General features: G+C 47.2%; 1 protein-coding gene across 14 annotated transcripts in view; it reads left to right on the top strand.

Moving 5' to 3' along the window:
* Nucleotides 1-15001, top strand: part of LOC110533878 (acetyl-CoA carboxylase) — a 50674-nt gene that overhangs the window by 18901 nt on the left and 16772 nt on the right. For 3 of the 14 annotated variants that reach the window (XM_036990266.1, XM_036990265.1, XM_036990264.1), the window contains exons 24-42: nt 171-289; nt 1583-1606; nt 3960-4121; nt 4731-4874; nt 5034-5136; nt 5328-5435; nt 5523-5579; nt 5872-5916; nt 7109-7150; nt 7333-7392; nt 7835-8050; nt 8175-8330; nt 8489-8713; nt 9759-9914; nt 11180-11326; nt 11540-11809; nt 12650-12747; nt 12972-13092; nt 13293-13403. In XM_036990266.1, the coding sequence (XP_036846161.1) occupies nt 171-289; nt 1583-1606; nt 3960-4121; nt 4731-4874; nt 5034-5136; nt 5328-5435; nt 5523-5579; nt 5872-5916; nt 7109-7150; nt 7333-7392; nt 7835-8050; nt 8175-8330; nt 8489-8713; nt 9759-9914; nt 11180-11326; nt 11540-11809; nt 12650-12747; nt 12972-13092; nt 13293-13403 (2364 nt within the window). The remainder of the gene's footprint in view (nt 1-170; nt 290-1582; nt 1607-3959; nt 4122-4730; nt 4875-5033; nt 5137-5327; nt 5436-5522; nt 5580-5871; nt 5917-7108; nt 7151-7332; nt 7393-7834; nt 8051-8174; nt 8331-8488; nt 8714-9758; nt 9915-11179; nt 11327-11539; nt 11810-12649; nt 12748-12971; nt 13093-13292; nt 13404-15001) is intronic. The other 11 variants (XM_036990270.1, XM_036990273.1, XM_036990276.1 and 8 more) reach the window with 9 other exon arrangements.

Here is a 15001-nt window from a genome sequence, read left to right as displayed (position 1 = left end):
GGAAGGACTTTGAATGTTTTTTTGCATTCAAAGTCACAATAGCTGGTTGCCCAGGCAATTGAACAGCTTTTGACACTGTACAAAGAGTGACATTTCATGGTAAAGGGAACAGTCCTCTACTGTCTCCAGATCTCTACCCTGTTAGAACTCTCCTGTGTTCCCCATCCCAGGTGTACGTACGTAGAGCCTACATCGCCTACGAGCTCAACAGCGTCCAGCACAGACAGCTAAAGGACAACACCTGCATCGTAGAATTCCAGTTCATGCTGCCTACCTCCCACCCCAACAGGTACACACACACACACACACACGCTCTGCTGCATGGTACCGTGGTGGAGATGTGGTGTTGCTCCTATATATACTGGTCTAGGGCCAGTTGTTATTCTAAGATGAGAATGCTTAATAGCAGGACTGGAGTAGGGAGGCTTGATCTATAGTCAGGTGTCTTATTAGGGGAAGGGGGTGGTCCTATAAGAGAGATGAGAGCTAACAGAGACAAGAGTGTGTAAGGTTCTGTATAAGGACAGTACTGTCTTTCATTATCTCCTGAAGGGTCCTGTTCTCATCCACGGTAACATGGTTATTTTATCCCCCCACCACTGTTCACCCCCTGAAAAATACTCCTCGTTTGCAAAAGCAGGTATTCTGTGAGAGTACAAATACTTTCCCTGGTTTACCAAGAATGTGTGAGTGGAAACTAGCTAGTCTCCTGTCGGCAAAGTCCCACTTTTGTTGATCTCTCTGGTCTGTCCTCTGGATGACGGCAAGATTGTTTTCAACTTTCTGAAGATCTGTCACATCTATTTCAGTAACACACAAGCAGAGAGAAACTCTGGACTTGTACTGCACATGGGCAATTCAACAGTAACCAAGTGATGCTGAGACTTTGATTTTTCACTTTGAAGTGAATGTCCAACAAAAACCATTGATTTGCAAAGTTAAACCATTGACTGCTGTGCTCCGATTGTTGCATGCGACCGATTTATCCCGCTTAAAATGTTTAACTCATTTGCATTAACCAGGCTTGATTGGCTTCCTCATTGAAACAAAGCATGTCCCCCCCACCTCAGGACTGAACCAATACCAAAGAATAGGCCTCTAGGAAGGCATAGAACTATTGTGGAATTTTTCGAGGAGCTGTCATATAGAGTGTAATGTGGGGGTTTGAGACAGTGCATGTGATGTATGACAGTGCCTAAAGGTGTCACCACTGACGTCTTGTTAGAAAAGGGGCGTGCTCTGACGCTCTTCCGGGCCCTTTGTACTGCCACTTGTTAGTTCATGAAGCCCTTAAGAAGGCAACAAGAAGCCCTTAAGAAGGCAACAAGAAGCCCTTAAGAAGGCAACAAGAAGCCCTTAAGAAGGCAACAAGAAGCCCTTAAGAAGGCAACAGGAAGCCTGACTTCACGGGACATTTTGATTGATTTATTAGGTTGTCGAGAACAAGCTAAATGTACCACAGCAGAAAGTCGAATCCATAATGTGTAGTCTGAAGCTTTTTTTATGATGCACACACACTCTTCTGAGTGCTTCCTCCTCCTGATGTCTGCGTAACTAACCAGTCAGTGTTGTCTGATTGCAGAGGTAACATCCCAACTCTAAACAGGTACAGTACACTTTCTTCTTATTGCAGCCATTATGTAGACCTGTAGAAGCTGTAGACTTAGAAGGCGGCGTAGTCAACCGATCATCTATTGGAAATGTAACTGAAAGCCGTACTGCCAGCTGCATTTTGTTTAAAGCGTATATGTTGTGGCAAGACAAGGTAATGTTGGGCATTGGACATGTTTGGCTATGCTGCTTGTTCTGTTAAGTGTTACTAGTTATCCCATAAATGAATCAGATTTTTTAAATTGGAGCTGAACCTGGTTATGGGCGATGTATTAAATGAATGGCAACAGCATGGCATAATGCAGCGTACTGGGAAGACTGAGTGTCTGTCTGTATATTTCTGTGTGTGTATTGTAGGTGTGTAGAGTGCATTCGGGAAAGTATTCAGACCACTTTATTTTTTCTACATTTTTGTTATGTTACAGCTTTATTCAAAAAATGGATTAAATTGTTATTTTTCCCTCATCAATCTAGACACAATACCCCATAATGGCAAAGCAAAAACTGTTTTTTTAGGGAATTTTGCTAACTTGTATAAAAAAAACTACTAAAAATTACATTTACATAAGTATTCAGACCCTTTACTCAGTACTTTGTTGAAGCACCTTTGGCAGTGATTACAGCCTATTTTGGGGTATGAAGCTACAAGCTTGGCACACCTGTATTTGGGGAGTTTCTCCCATTCTTCTCTGCAGATCCTCTCAAGCTCTGTCAGGTTGGATGGGGAGCATCGCTGCACAGGTATTTTCAGGTCTCTCCAGAGATGTTCGATTGGGTTCAAGTCCGTGCTCTGGCTGGGCCACTCTAGGACATTCAGTCACTCCTGCTTTGTCTTGGCTGTGTGCTTAGGGTCATTGTCCTGTTGGAAGGTGAACCTTCGCCCCCATCTAAGGTCCTGAGCACTCTGGAGCAGGTTCATCTTTCCCTCGATCCGTTCATCTTTCCCTCGATCCTGACTAGTCTCCCAGTCCCTGCCGCTGAAAAACATCCACACAGCATGATGCTGCCACCACCATGCTTCAATGTAGTGATGGTGCCAGGTTTCCTGCAGATGTGACGCTTGGCATTCAGGCCAAAGAGTTCAATCTTGGTTTCATCAGACCAGATAATCTTATTTCTCATGGTCTGAGTCTTTTAGGTGCCTTTTAGCAAACTCCAAGCGGGGCTGTCATGTGCCTTTTATTGAGGAGTGGCTTCCGTCTGGCCACTCTGCCATAAAGGCCTGATTGGTGGAGTGCTGCAGAGATGATTGTCCTTCTGGAAGGTTCTCCCAGCTCCACAGAGGAACTCTGGAGCTCTGTTGGAGTGACCATTGGGTTCATGGTCACCTTTCTGACCAAGGACCTTCTCCCCCGATTGCTCAGTTTGGCCGGGCGGCCAGCTCGAGGAAGAGTCTTGTGTAACCGATGTGAAATGGCTAGCTAGTTAGCGGTGGTGCGCGCTAATAGCGTTTCAATCGGTGACTTTACTCTCTCTGAGACCTTGAAGTAGTTGTTCCCCTTCCTTGCTCTGCAAGGGCCGCAGCTTTTGTGGCGCGATGGGTAACGATGCTTTGTGGGTGGCTGTTGTTGATGTGTGCAGAGGGTCCCTGGTTCTAGCCCGGGTCGGGGCTAGGGGACGGACGGAAGCTATACTGTTACACTTGGTCGTACTAAACTTCTTTAATTTAAGAATAATGGAGGCCACTGTGTTCTTGGGGACCTTCAATGCTACAAGCATGTTTTGGTAACCTTCCCCAGATCTGTGCCTCGACACAATCCTGTCTCGGAGCTCTACGGACAATTCCTTTGACCTCCTGGCTTGGTTTTTGCTCTGACATGCACTGTCAACGGTGTGACATTTGCAAGCATTTCTCTACACTCACAATAACATCTGCTAACCATGTGTGTGTGACGATAAAATGTGATTTTATAGAGAGGTGTGTGCCTTTCCAAATCATGTCCAATCAATTGAATTTACCACAGGTGGACTCCAATCAAGTTGTAGAAACATCTCAAGGATGATCAATGGAAACAGGATGCACCTGAGCTCAATTTCGAGTCTCATAGCAAAGAGTCTGAATACTTTGTATTGTGTGTAGATTGAACATTTTTTATGTAATTTTAGAATAAGGCTGAAACTTAACAAAATGTGGAAAAGGGGAAGGGGTCTGAATACTTTCAGAATGCACGATATACTTACTGTGTCTCTCTCTTACGCTTCTCTGGAACTGGGGAGTCAAAAGATGTAGTACGTTACTAGAATATTCTGTGACAATGTTCTCAAATATTTCTGTGTGAGGTGTCCTGTTTTGCCTTGTGCTAGCTGTGCTCTGAATGTGCTTGCTTGCTGCTGTCCTGTCCTCTCAGGAGACTGTCTTCCCAGCCCCTGCCCCGTCTTCGCACTCGGGACATTAAGCCTGTGTCTGTGGACAGTAACAAACAGGACCCTAAAGCACAGGATGATAAAACAAAGGATGATGCTAAAACGGAGGAGAATAAACCTCCAGATACGGATGACTCTGTGGACAGGTTGGGCCCCATAGAGACTCTAGGCTATATAGCATTCTGTGGGCTAACTCAATGGGCTAACTTCTGGGCCTCTCTAAAAGAGGACTTGGCCTCTGTGTGGATGGGAGAGGAGGACCTCTGAATACTAAAAACACCTGGTGGAACCATGGGTCTTTCTACTATGAATTTGGCCAAGGGAAAATGTACAATGCTTCCATGTTCACTAACATTATGCAGATATCTGCTCTTCTTTCACGTAATCTACCTCCTTAGCATTTAAATACTGCTGCTGGGCACTCCGTGAGTAGTACATCCAGATCTAGAAGATGCGTATTTATTTATTTTATCGGATCTTGGTTCACTGTTCTCTGTGAGAACACTGCTATATTAGTGTTAGTATGGAGGTGAATGAGGAGTCAGAATGTTCCTTCTGTCCCAGCAGCTGATCACAGATATAATAAATACTGCTGTGGGATAGAACTGGTTGGTGAGGGGGCTCTTTTAAGGTGAACTCTCCTATGGGTCAGAGATGGGCTCTGCCCTGCTCCCTGCTCTGGCCCAGCTCTGGGCTAGTGAGTGAATGTGTGTGCTGCAGGACCCCGGTCTAATGGCTGTCTGTTGTTGCCCCAGGATGTCGTTCTCGTCCAACCTGAACCACTACGGCATGGTCCACATGGGCAGTGTGAGTGACGTCCTCCTGGACACCTCTTTCACCCCACCCTGCCAGCGCATGGGAGCCATGGTCTCCTTCCGCTCCTTCCAGGAGTTCACCAGGTGAGGGCTGGGCTCTCTGACCTTTTCAAAATCATTACATTATGACTTTGATTATTTTCCCACATTGGGAAAGGGTGTTGTTGAATTGGAGCTGTAATACTGAGATATTACCTTAAGTGTGTGTGTGGTGTCTAACTGTGATCCTTTCCTCTCCACTAGGAACATTAAAGACGTGATGAGCTGTTTCTGTGACTCTCCTCCTCCCAGCCCCACCTTCCCAGAGGGAGGGAACCCTGTGCTCTATGGAGAGGAGGACACCAAGGTCAGTACTGTCTGCTAGTACTGATTCTGATGTGTATTGTAACACAACAGAGTATTGTGACTGAGAGAGCCCTTTGTTCAATGCATGGCATCAACGTAGCATGACCTTCCTGTTCTTCGTATAGTCGCAATAGATACTTTCTCTCTGAATGATATGACTTATGTTTTGCCTGCATGCGTCTTGTGACCCAGAGTATCCAAGACGAGCCCATTCACATCCTCAACGTGGCCATCAAGACTGACAGTGACATCGATGACGACGGCCTGGCCGCCATGTTCCGGGAGTTCACCCAGACAAAGGTCAGATGTTTAGGATGAGCCTTTCAGGAAGTACGCCTGGACACCTCAGTCGCTCACACTTTCTCTTCCTGTGTCGTCTTCCCCCAGAAATCCCTGCTGTTTGAACATGGCATCCGCAGGCTGACCTTCCTGGTAGCTCAGAAGGTGAGCACTAGGACTCCCACTTCCCTACTCTGCCCTCTGTTCTCTAACCTACTCTTCCAATCACCGTTACCGATCTTATCTTAATCACAATGATGCACGTTGACTCTACAGACATCCAGACGGCACGAGAGAGTCTCGCGATTCATTTGGAATGGCCTGTAATTTGACCGTCATTTGTATCTCAAATTTGGCTGTTTTGCTTGCTTGCTCTGTCTCTTCTCTCTCTTCTCTCTGTCTCCTTCTGTCCCTCTGTATCCATGTCTTGCCTTTGCTGTGGGGTTTGTGCTGACAGGATTTCAGGAAGGCAGTCAACTGTGAGGTGGACCAGAGGTTTCATGTGAGTAGTGGGAAGATGTGGATGATAACTGTGGAACAGTACAGTTTGTCTTCCTGTATTGTCAACTCTTTCCCTGGACCACACCAAGTAGCTTTTCGTTGGATTCAGGCAGATAATGACGGCATTTGAGACTAAAGACATTTGGGTAAATGCCAGGTTCCCTTCTCTCTCCCTGCGTCAGCCCTTTGAATGCTGCCCTTTCTTTTGACAAGAGAAGAACAGGCTCTGATGAGGGCTAATCACTGCCATTGGTGAGGCCCTCCTCCATATGTGGGTTTGTGTCTCATACAGTAGAGACTCAGTCCCTCTGAATAGCCTGTCCTCTTCAGACCACACAGACCAGTGTATTCACACACGATAAATCCTGTATTCGCTGTTATACTAACACCAAATCAGTCCTATATACAGGCTTGTAGTGGGCATTAGTGCCCCAGACTAATACACAACTGTCCTGTTATTATATACCGATTGAGTTGATGAGTGTGTTTGCAATTAGTCCGGTATTGTTTGGCCAAGTGGGGTGCGATCCTCAAAGCCAAACCTGACAATCAGGCTTCTAGCTAGAGCGTTCAGAAATACAAATCACTCCCTGTGAAAAGAGAATGTTTTATTCATTAGATTAGCTGTCGCTGCTCCCCTGTTTCCTGTTGCTGTCTGTCATTATGGGAAAAGGCAGTTTGGGAGAATACACTGTAATTCCACCCTCAGACACCAGCACAAATGGGAAGAGATCAGGGCTGTTGAATGTTAAACAGGCTCTTCCTGATCACAGACCAATGCCATATAGTGTTCCTCCTCACTGTCACAGCAATTCACATAGCGCTCCTCACAGCTCATTAAGGGGGAAAATGTAGAACTGTAGAAGGAAATGGAGCCACTTACTGAGGTTAGAAGGTCATTCATTCTATGCTCTAGAGGTCATGTCTATTTTCAGTCTAGCTGGTTCTGTAACTTAGTTGCAGCAGAGCAGGGATTATTGAAATCCTGGACTCAAAGCCCTAACTCTCTCTGTCTGTATTAACCAGGAGACCTGGTAGGTTGACAGCGTGTGTTTTTCACAGCATGTGGATCAGTTTGTGTAACTGTACTCTCTCTCTCTCCTCTCCCCTCTCCTCTCCTCTCTCCCTCCGCTCCCTCTCCTCTCCCTCTCCCCTTCTCCTCTCCCCTCCTCACCTGTCTGTCTCTCACACAGAGAGAGTTCCCCAAATTCTTCACCTTCCGGTCCAGAGACAAGGTGAGTGTCTTCTGTGTGTCAATCTGAACATTGACTTTATGAGTGACCATAAAACAACAGCTAATGGTCTGCTCAGTGGTAGTGGTCAATGAACAGGTTCAATCCATCTGAAAAAGATAAGGGAATTCATATTTGAAGTTGGTGGAAGATGAGCCCAAGTGACCATGCTTCTCAATGTGTAGACTAGAGTTACAGCGGAAGAGCTAAGCAAGTGTCAGTTTCACATCATGGCAACAATAGAGGTGAGGCAATTTGAATAAGATGGTTGCAGAAAAAGTACCTTTCCTCTTTCCTTGCTCACCCCTTAGTTGGCACTGAAAGTCACTCCATTATGATCAATGATGGCTCTTCCCCTGCCTAGGCCCCTGATAGTCTCACTACAATGGCACCACCAAAACTCATTACCGTAATTAACTATTTAATTATGTCCCCCATTTAAGAGAAATGACACCCATTAGCAGGCTGCGATTGCTTTTGATTTCATTTACTTAATGCAGTGTATGGCTGGCGGGCACCCTCTAGTCTCATACAAACCCAATGCTCCTGAAACAGCCAATTGGATGATGGTAGGCCTTGAGGAAAATGCATTCTCATTCCTTGAACCCTCAATTGGTTGGTGTGACAGTATCTTGCTGTGTGTGACGGTGTCTTGCTGTATAACTGGTTGTCCCCCTGTGTGTCTAGTTTGAGGAGGACAGGATCTACCGTCACTTGGAGCCGGCGCTGGCCTTCCAGCTGGAGCTGAACCGCATGCGTAACTTTGCCCTGACCGCCATCCCCTGTGCCAACCACAAGATGCACCTGTACCTGGGCGCTGCCCGCGTGGAGGTGGGCACAGAGGTCACCGACTACCGCTTCTTTGTCCGGGCCATCATCCGTCACTCAGACCTGGTCACCAAGGTGAGGGCGATAGTGATACACAACTTTGTGTGTGTGTGTGTGATTAATACACCTGTTCAGTTTGTGTGTACGTGAAAACGTGCCCCTCTCTGACCTCTGCTCCCGTCCTGTGTCTTATCTCCAGGAGGCGTCTTTTGAGTACCTCCACAACGAGGCAGAGCGTCTGCTGCTGGAGGCCATGGACGAGCTGGAGGTGGCCTTCAACAACACCACCGTACGCACCGACTGCAACCACATCTTCCTCAACTTTGTCCCCACCGTCATCATGGACCCCTCCAAGGTCAGTGGCAGCACACCCAAGACCTGTACATACACTGTTCACGTGGACATTGTGTTTATCCATGTTCGTTCACTGTACATGTAGTGATGCGTTTTGGTGCTGTGTGTGTGTGTTTTTTTTCTATGCTTTGTTCGTAACCTCTGTGTGCACATGCTCAGATCGAGGAGTCGGTGCGCTCCATGGTGATGCGTTACGGCAGTAGGCTGTGGAAGCTCCGGGTGCTCCAGGCTGAGCTGAAGATCAACATCCGGTTGACGCCCACGGGCAAACAGATCCCCATCCGCCTGTTCCTCACCAACGAGTCAGGCTACTACCTGGACATCAGCCTGTACAAGGAGGTCACCGACTCCCGTACGGGACAGTTGGGGCCTAAAGACCGACAGGTGGGGCACTCGCACGTCTTTCATCCCCCACGGCCCACACTCCCAAGCAATCACAGGCAGGGGAAACAGCCTCACACTGAACCCTCAGCTCCCAGAATGCTCCTTAATGGGCAACTCCTGGTTCATGCTCAAGTATTTGGAAGTTTAGTTAAGAAATAAATGACATGCCATCTGTGGATCAGTCAGTCTACTGCGTATAGTGGTGCTGAGGGTTCTGTAAGTTGTCTGCCCAGCCTCTAGCCTGTTGGACAAGACTAGCAGTGATCATGGTATTTTTATGTAGGAGAACAGGTAAGTTGCATCCATCTATATATTATCCCATTCCATTGCTGTACCAGGGTAAAAGTTCCATGAGTCAAACAGTCATTGGCAGAAAGCATATGCAGGCAGCTAAGATTGGTATAAAATAATGCCCCAACTACCACGGTGGAGGAAAAATGAACTGTAACACTTCCCATTAGTTTTTCTGGGCAGGTTGCCATATTCACTGTATGATGTTGAATATGAGAGAAGAGTTCTATTTTGGAGCTGGTCGATGGCACTGAGTTGAGTGAGGATCCGTTGCATTGTCCTCAACCGTATTCATCAACACTTAGCACAGGCGTGGCCAGGCCCATTCTTACCTTGTTCTCATGGACCCCTTGACGTGTCTCCGTAGCCAGATGTGTGAGATGAAGTCCTTTTTTTATTCTAAATGGACTTTATTGTGTGAAGCACAAGAGAAACAGTGTTCTCATTCTGAGGAGTCCATATCTCTCTAATGTGAGGACACGACTCAGGTTGCCAGGTCTGGTCAAAGGACCTAATCAGACGGAACAACTGATAGGGATGGTAAAGAACAAGACTTCATGTTCTCCTATTGCAGATAGAACTGCATCCACAGCTTTGGTCAGCGTTGTCACCGCTTCCTGTTTCTTGGAACAGGCTCCGTGGCGGATATCGGTCTTCGTTACATCACATATCGCGTACTGTGTTCTCTGTGTAGATATGTGTGGCGGCTAGTGTCTGTGTGTGTTGAGTGACTCTCATGTCCCCTCTCCTTCAGATCATGTTCCAGGCGTATGGGGACAAGCAGGGCCCTCTGCATGGCATGCTCATCAACACCCCGTACGTGACCAAGGACCTGCTGCAGTCCAAACGCTTTCAGGCACAGTCCCTGGGCACTACTTACGTCTACGACTTCCCTGAGATGGTCAGACAGGTACGGACCTCGACACAACAGCTCAGTGGTCGCAGTTGCTGGTGTACATAAAAAAACATACGTTTGAGGTCAACTGCCTTTCCATCCAGGAAGTTAATTGTAACTTTTTCCCATTACATTTTTTTTATTAATTAAATGCATGAAACAAAGGTCTCACAAAGTAAAATAAACAAGGTGACATTTCCAATTTATAAATACAAATGTCTCCCCTGAATCTAGATGGATTTGACGTCAATCCTGCATGTTATCACTCTACGTTAGAGGTCTGCGCAGGACTGATTTGTTCACCCTTTGCAAAAATAACTTGGTCACATGGTCCTTACGTTGTATTACTGGGCTGTATCAGCCAACATGCTAGATGTAGTTTGAAGAGAGCAGAGTTGGAGAGACTTGCACTTTCTCTTGAGCTATTTTTATGGCCTACCTTTTCAGACGGCGACAAATATGGGTGATCAATATTTATTACTAGGCAATGTAGTAAACTATAGCCAAATTATATGTAGGAAGTACATTTCCTTGGAAAGATAACTGCCCCGTGCTTCTCCGGTCATGCATAGGCTATAGTCTACTTTGTCTTGTTGAGAGCACACGCGTACCTGATCTCGCACGTATGGCTACTGGACTGGAAGCAGCAACAATGATGAGAGTTCAAACTTGCACTTTGTCTAGAGCTATGTTTTGCATATAGCATGTAGCCTTCCTTTTAGGAGAAGGACCTGCGTGCGCGGCGGCGCTCGTGTTGCACCTTTTCCTTTTCACCGATGATCACGCGTTTTGATTGCACCTCGACTCACGTTGGTCGAGCTTCTCTCCACTTCTTTCCATTTTCAATATTTATTTGCACGTTACTAGGGAACTATAGTCTAAATCATGTTGAATTTCCTTGGAAAGATAACTGCCACGTTCCAATGTAGGCAGCCTACTGTATTTCTTTGAGACTTGCACGCCCAACTAGTTTTGAAGAGCAGCAAATTCTGAGCGTGTGTGGGAAATGTCACAAAGATGTACTTCTTAATACAGTCGGTAGGCTAATGCGTACAAGGCAGAAAGGGGACCGTTTCCAAATCATCTGAGAGACGACAAAAATATTTTCATCCCAAAGTTACCTGTCTGAACGGCCGCTCCCAACCGCAGCGTGAAAAATGACGGCGGCGCCCCAATGATCTCTGCCGGGGCCCTGCAGCCCTCTATTCTACAGTAAGCATGTTATACTGAGAGTGAGCAGCAGTCTCTTGACTCCTCTCTGTGGTTCCTCTTTCCTCCAGGCTCTAAAGAAGCTGTGGCAGTCCACTCAAACCTTCGCCCACCTGCCCAAATGCCCTCTGCCCTCTGAGCTGCTCACCTTCACAGAGCTGGTCCTGGACCCACAGGGACAGCTGGTGCAGATGAACCGTCTACCAGGAGGGAACGAGGTGAGGAGTAACTCCTTTAAACTTGCAGTTCCACTTCTGATCTGTAGGTGTCTCTGTGTTTCTTTGGCAGGATTGTACGGTAGCTGTTTGCCAGGAATTGTCTCTATACATATGTAAATGCAAAGAAGAGTAATGCCCCTGCTTTTGTTTGCTGAGTTTGTGTCTCGTCCCCATGACATGAATGAATATGTTTACCTGTGTGTGTCCCTCTAGATTGGCATGGTGGCCTGGCGGATGACGCTCAGGACCCCAGAGTACCCGGCAGGGCGTGAGATCATTGTGATCAGTAATGACATCACACACAAGATTGGTTCGTTTGGGCCGCAGGAGGACCTGCTGTTCCTGCAGGCCTCGGAGATGTCCAGGGAGAGTGGCATCCCTCGTATCTACATCTCTGCCAACAGTGGTGCCCGCATCGGCCTGGCAGAGGAGATCAGACACATGTTCCATGTGGCCTGGCAGGACATGGCAGACCCCTACAAGGTCAGCTGGCAGAATAGGGCAGTGGGGTGTAGATGTTCTGTTTAAGAAATTGGAGATTATTAGTGTTGTAGGACTCTGTCAGCAGATGTCTCTGCCCATGTACACTACATAACCAAAAGTGTGTGGACACCACTAGATGTTGGAACATTGCTGCGGGGACTTGCTTCCATTCAGCCACGAGTATTAGTGAGGTTGGTCATTGATGTTTGGCGATTAGACCTGGCTCGCAGTCGGTGTTCCAATTCATCCCAAAGGTGTTCGATGAGGTTGAGGTCAGGGCTCTGTGCAGGCCAGTCAAGTTCTTCAACACCGATCTCGACAAACCATTTCTGTACGGACCTCGCTTTGTGCACGGGGGCATTGTCATGCTGGAACAGGAAAGGGCCTTTCCCCAAACTGTTGCCTCAAAGTTGTATGCTGTAGCGTTAAGATTTCCCTTCACTGGAACTAAGGGGCCTAGCCCGAACCATGAAAAACAGCCCTCGGCGGTCCTGTTCTGTGAGCTTGTGTGGCCTACCACTTCGCGGCTGAGCCGTTGTTGCTCCTAGACATTTCCATTTCACATTTCACAATAACAGCACTTACAGTTGATATTTTGGAAAGGTGGCATCCAATGACAGTGCCACTTTGAAAGGCACTGAGCTCATCAGTAAGGCCATTCTACTGCCAGTGTTTGTCTATGGAGATTGCATGGCTGTGTGCTCGATTTTATACACCCTGACGGGAGTGGCTGAGATAGCCAAATCCACAAATTTGAAGGGGTGTCCACATACTTTTGGCAACGTAGTGAATGCATGTCCCTCGCAGACTGCTAATTCAGTCTTTTGTTTCTCTCCACAGGGCTTCAAGTACTTGTACTTGACCCCTCAGGACTACAAGAAAGTGTCTGCCCTGAATTCTGTTTACTGTGAACACATAGAGGACAACGGAGAGTCCAGGTGAGTCCAGACGTTACCCATCAGCCATATTATTAATCACTGTCACCCTATTCAATACAGATAATACATCCAGCTCACTGGCCAGCAGAGAAAGTGGGGAACTACAACCTGTAAGAGAATCAATGGGCTGTGCATGAATACACATGAAAAGCCCCTCGGACAATGGGAGAAGGGGAATGAAGTGATGAGGTGTTATGTGTCTGACAGAGCCTTTCCTTGTTCAGGTACAAGATCACTGACATCATCGGGAAAGATGACGGTCTGGGGGTGGAGAACCTGAAGGGCTCCGGGATGATCGCAGGAGAGTCCTCTCTGGCCTACGACGAGGTCATCACCATGAACCTGGTACGCAGCGATGCACTGGATGTACCGACACACACATGCACGCCTAAACACACCACTACTTACGGTCTGTCGTGTTACTACTTAAGTGCTACACTTACGAGGCGGGGGATGGCAGATGTAAGAATGGGTTTTTACCCGGATCACTGACATGCCCTTGACTCGGGGTTTCCTAAGCAGGCTGTGTGCTCTTCTCTCTCCAGGTGACATGCAGAGCCATCGGCATCGGAGCCTACCTGGTCAGGCTGGGTCAGAGGACCATTCAGGTGGAGAACTCCCACATCATTCTCACTGGTGCTGGAGCTCTCAACAAGGTAAGAGCCAGCATCACTCCCCCTTTCCTGGCTGTACCTCATGGCACACGAAAGTCTCACGGAAATACTGTGAGGTATTCTGCTAGGATGCAGCGTTCCAATGCGGCCTCTGGGCAGAGGGACATGAGCTCTTTGTCTTTTCCCATAAGAGGTCCGCTGCAACACTCACTGCCGTCACTAACAACAAGTCTTCACATTATTAACCATCTAGAAAACAGATACAGTGAGTGTCTTTTAATACTCTTTTAATTGTCCTGTTTTCTTTTTGAAGAGAGGAGGAGACGTGTTAATGTGTTTTTGCACTATGCTCCGTCGTCTGTGACCCGACTAGATTGTTCCTGAGTTCATGCAATTAACTCTTCTGCTTTATAATCTGGATTTTCTCTGTTACTGTGTAATAGTTGGTCATGCCATTTATTTTGCAGTTAATTTGAGGAAGAGGACAAAGTGGTGTGTGTGTGTATATTTGTGTTGTACTGTAGAGATGGCCATTGAATAGATAGGATATATCCCTTAAGAGTGAACAATAAAACGGACAGCTCCCTCTTAACTAGGAGGCGGAAAGATGGTGTCCCGTCTGAATCGAAGAATAGAAATTATAATGGTGTTTTCTGATCCTCTATTTCTCTCACGCTGTATACATTTTTCCGGCTCAGTGATCAGGCCCTCCACTCCCCTCGCCTCCCCCCTCCTCTCATCTCCCCAGTCATACTGCTGCAGCTCCTGGTGGGATAATAGAAAGAGAAGCGTCAAGTTGTTATTTGCATAGAAATGGCAGTGTGACGCCTGAGGCTGCTGCTGGGGAGAAGGACACCCATATCATTTGTCTCCAATCAGAATGAAAAGTTTTGCTGAGGCAGATTTTTTTTTCTCTCTCTCTCTTTCTCTCTGAGCTCCACGGGCACTGACTACCCACCACTTCCTCCCTCCCTCCGTCTCTCCTCCTCTCCCTCCTCTCCCTCCGTCTCTCCCTCCGTCTCTCCCTCCGTCTCTCCCTCCGTCTCTCCCTCCGTCTCTCCCTCCGTCTCTCCTCCTCTCCCTCCGTCTCTCCTCCTCTCCCTCCGTCTCTCCTCCTCTCCCTCCGTCTCTCTCCCCTCTCTCCCCGTCTCTCTCCCCCCTCTCTCTCCTCTCTCCTCTCTCTCCTCCCTCTCTCTCCATCTCTCCTCCCTCTCTCCTCCCTCTCTCCTCCCTCTCTCCTCTCTCTTCCCTCTCTCTCATCTCTCTCTCTCCTCTCTCTCTCCTCCCTCTCTCTCCTCCCTCTCTCTCCATCTCTCCTCCCTGTCTCTGCATTAACATGACTCCATTCCAAATTTACATGACAAATCTGCTCATGACAAAACACAACTACATGCACGTTTCCATTTGCAGGTTTTGCTGCAAGCGCGCGTGTATGTTTGTGTGCACGCTCGTTTTCGGGTGCTGGTTGCTAGAGAAGCGTCAGATTGTGTGTGTTACAGTGTGTGTTACAGTCTGTGTTACAGTAAATGTGGAAAATGTATCTTAGTTTTCTATTTTTCTATATTAAAAAAAAAAAAAGATGTATCCATTTCGCAGTAAATCTTTAGTTTTTACTATAATTGTGTTTACTATAACATCTC

The sequence above is a fragment of the Oncorhynchus mykiss genome, chromosome 10 (genome assembly GCF_013265735.2).
Source record: "Oncorhynchus mykiss isolate Arlee chromosome 10, USDA_OmykA_1.1, whole genome shotgun sequence".
NCBI classification, from domain to species: Eukaryota; Metazoa; Chordata; class Actinopteri; order Salmoniformes; family Salmonidae; genus Oncorhynchus; species Oncorhynchus mykiss.
This window is presented reverse-complemented; position numbering and strand designations above follow the sequence as displayed.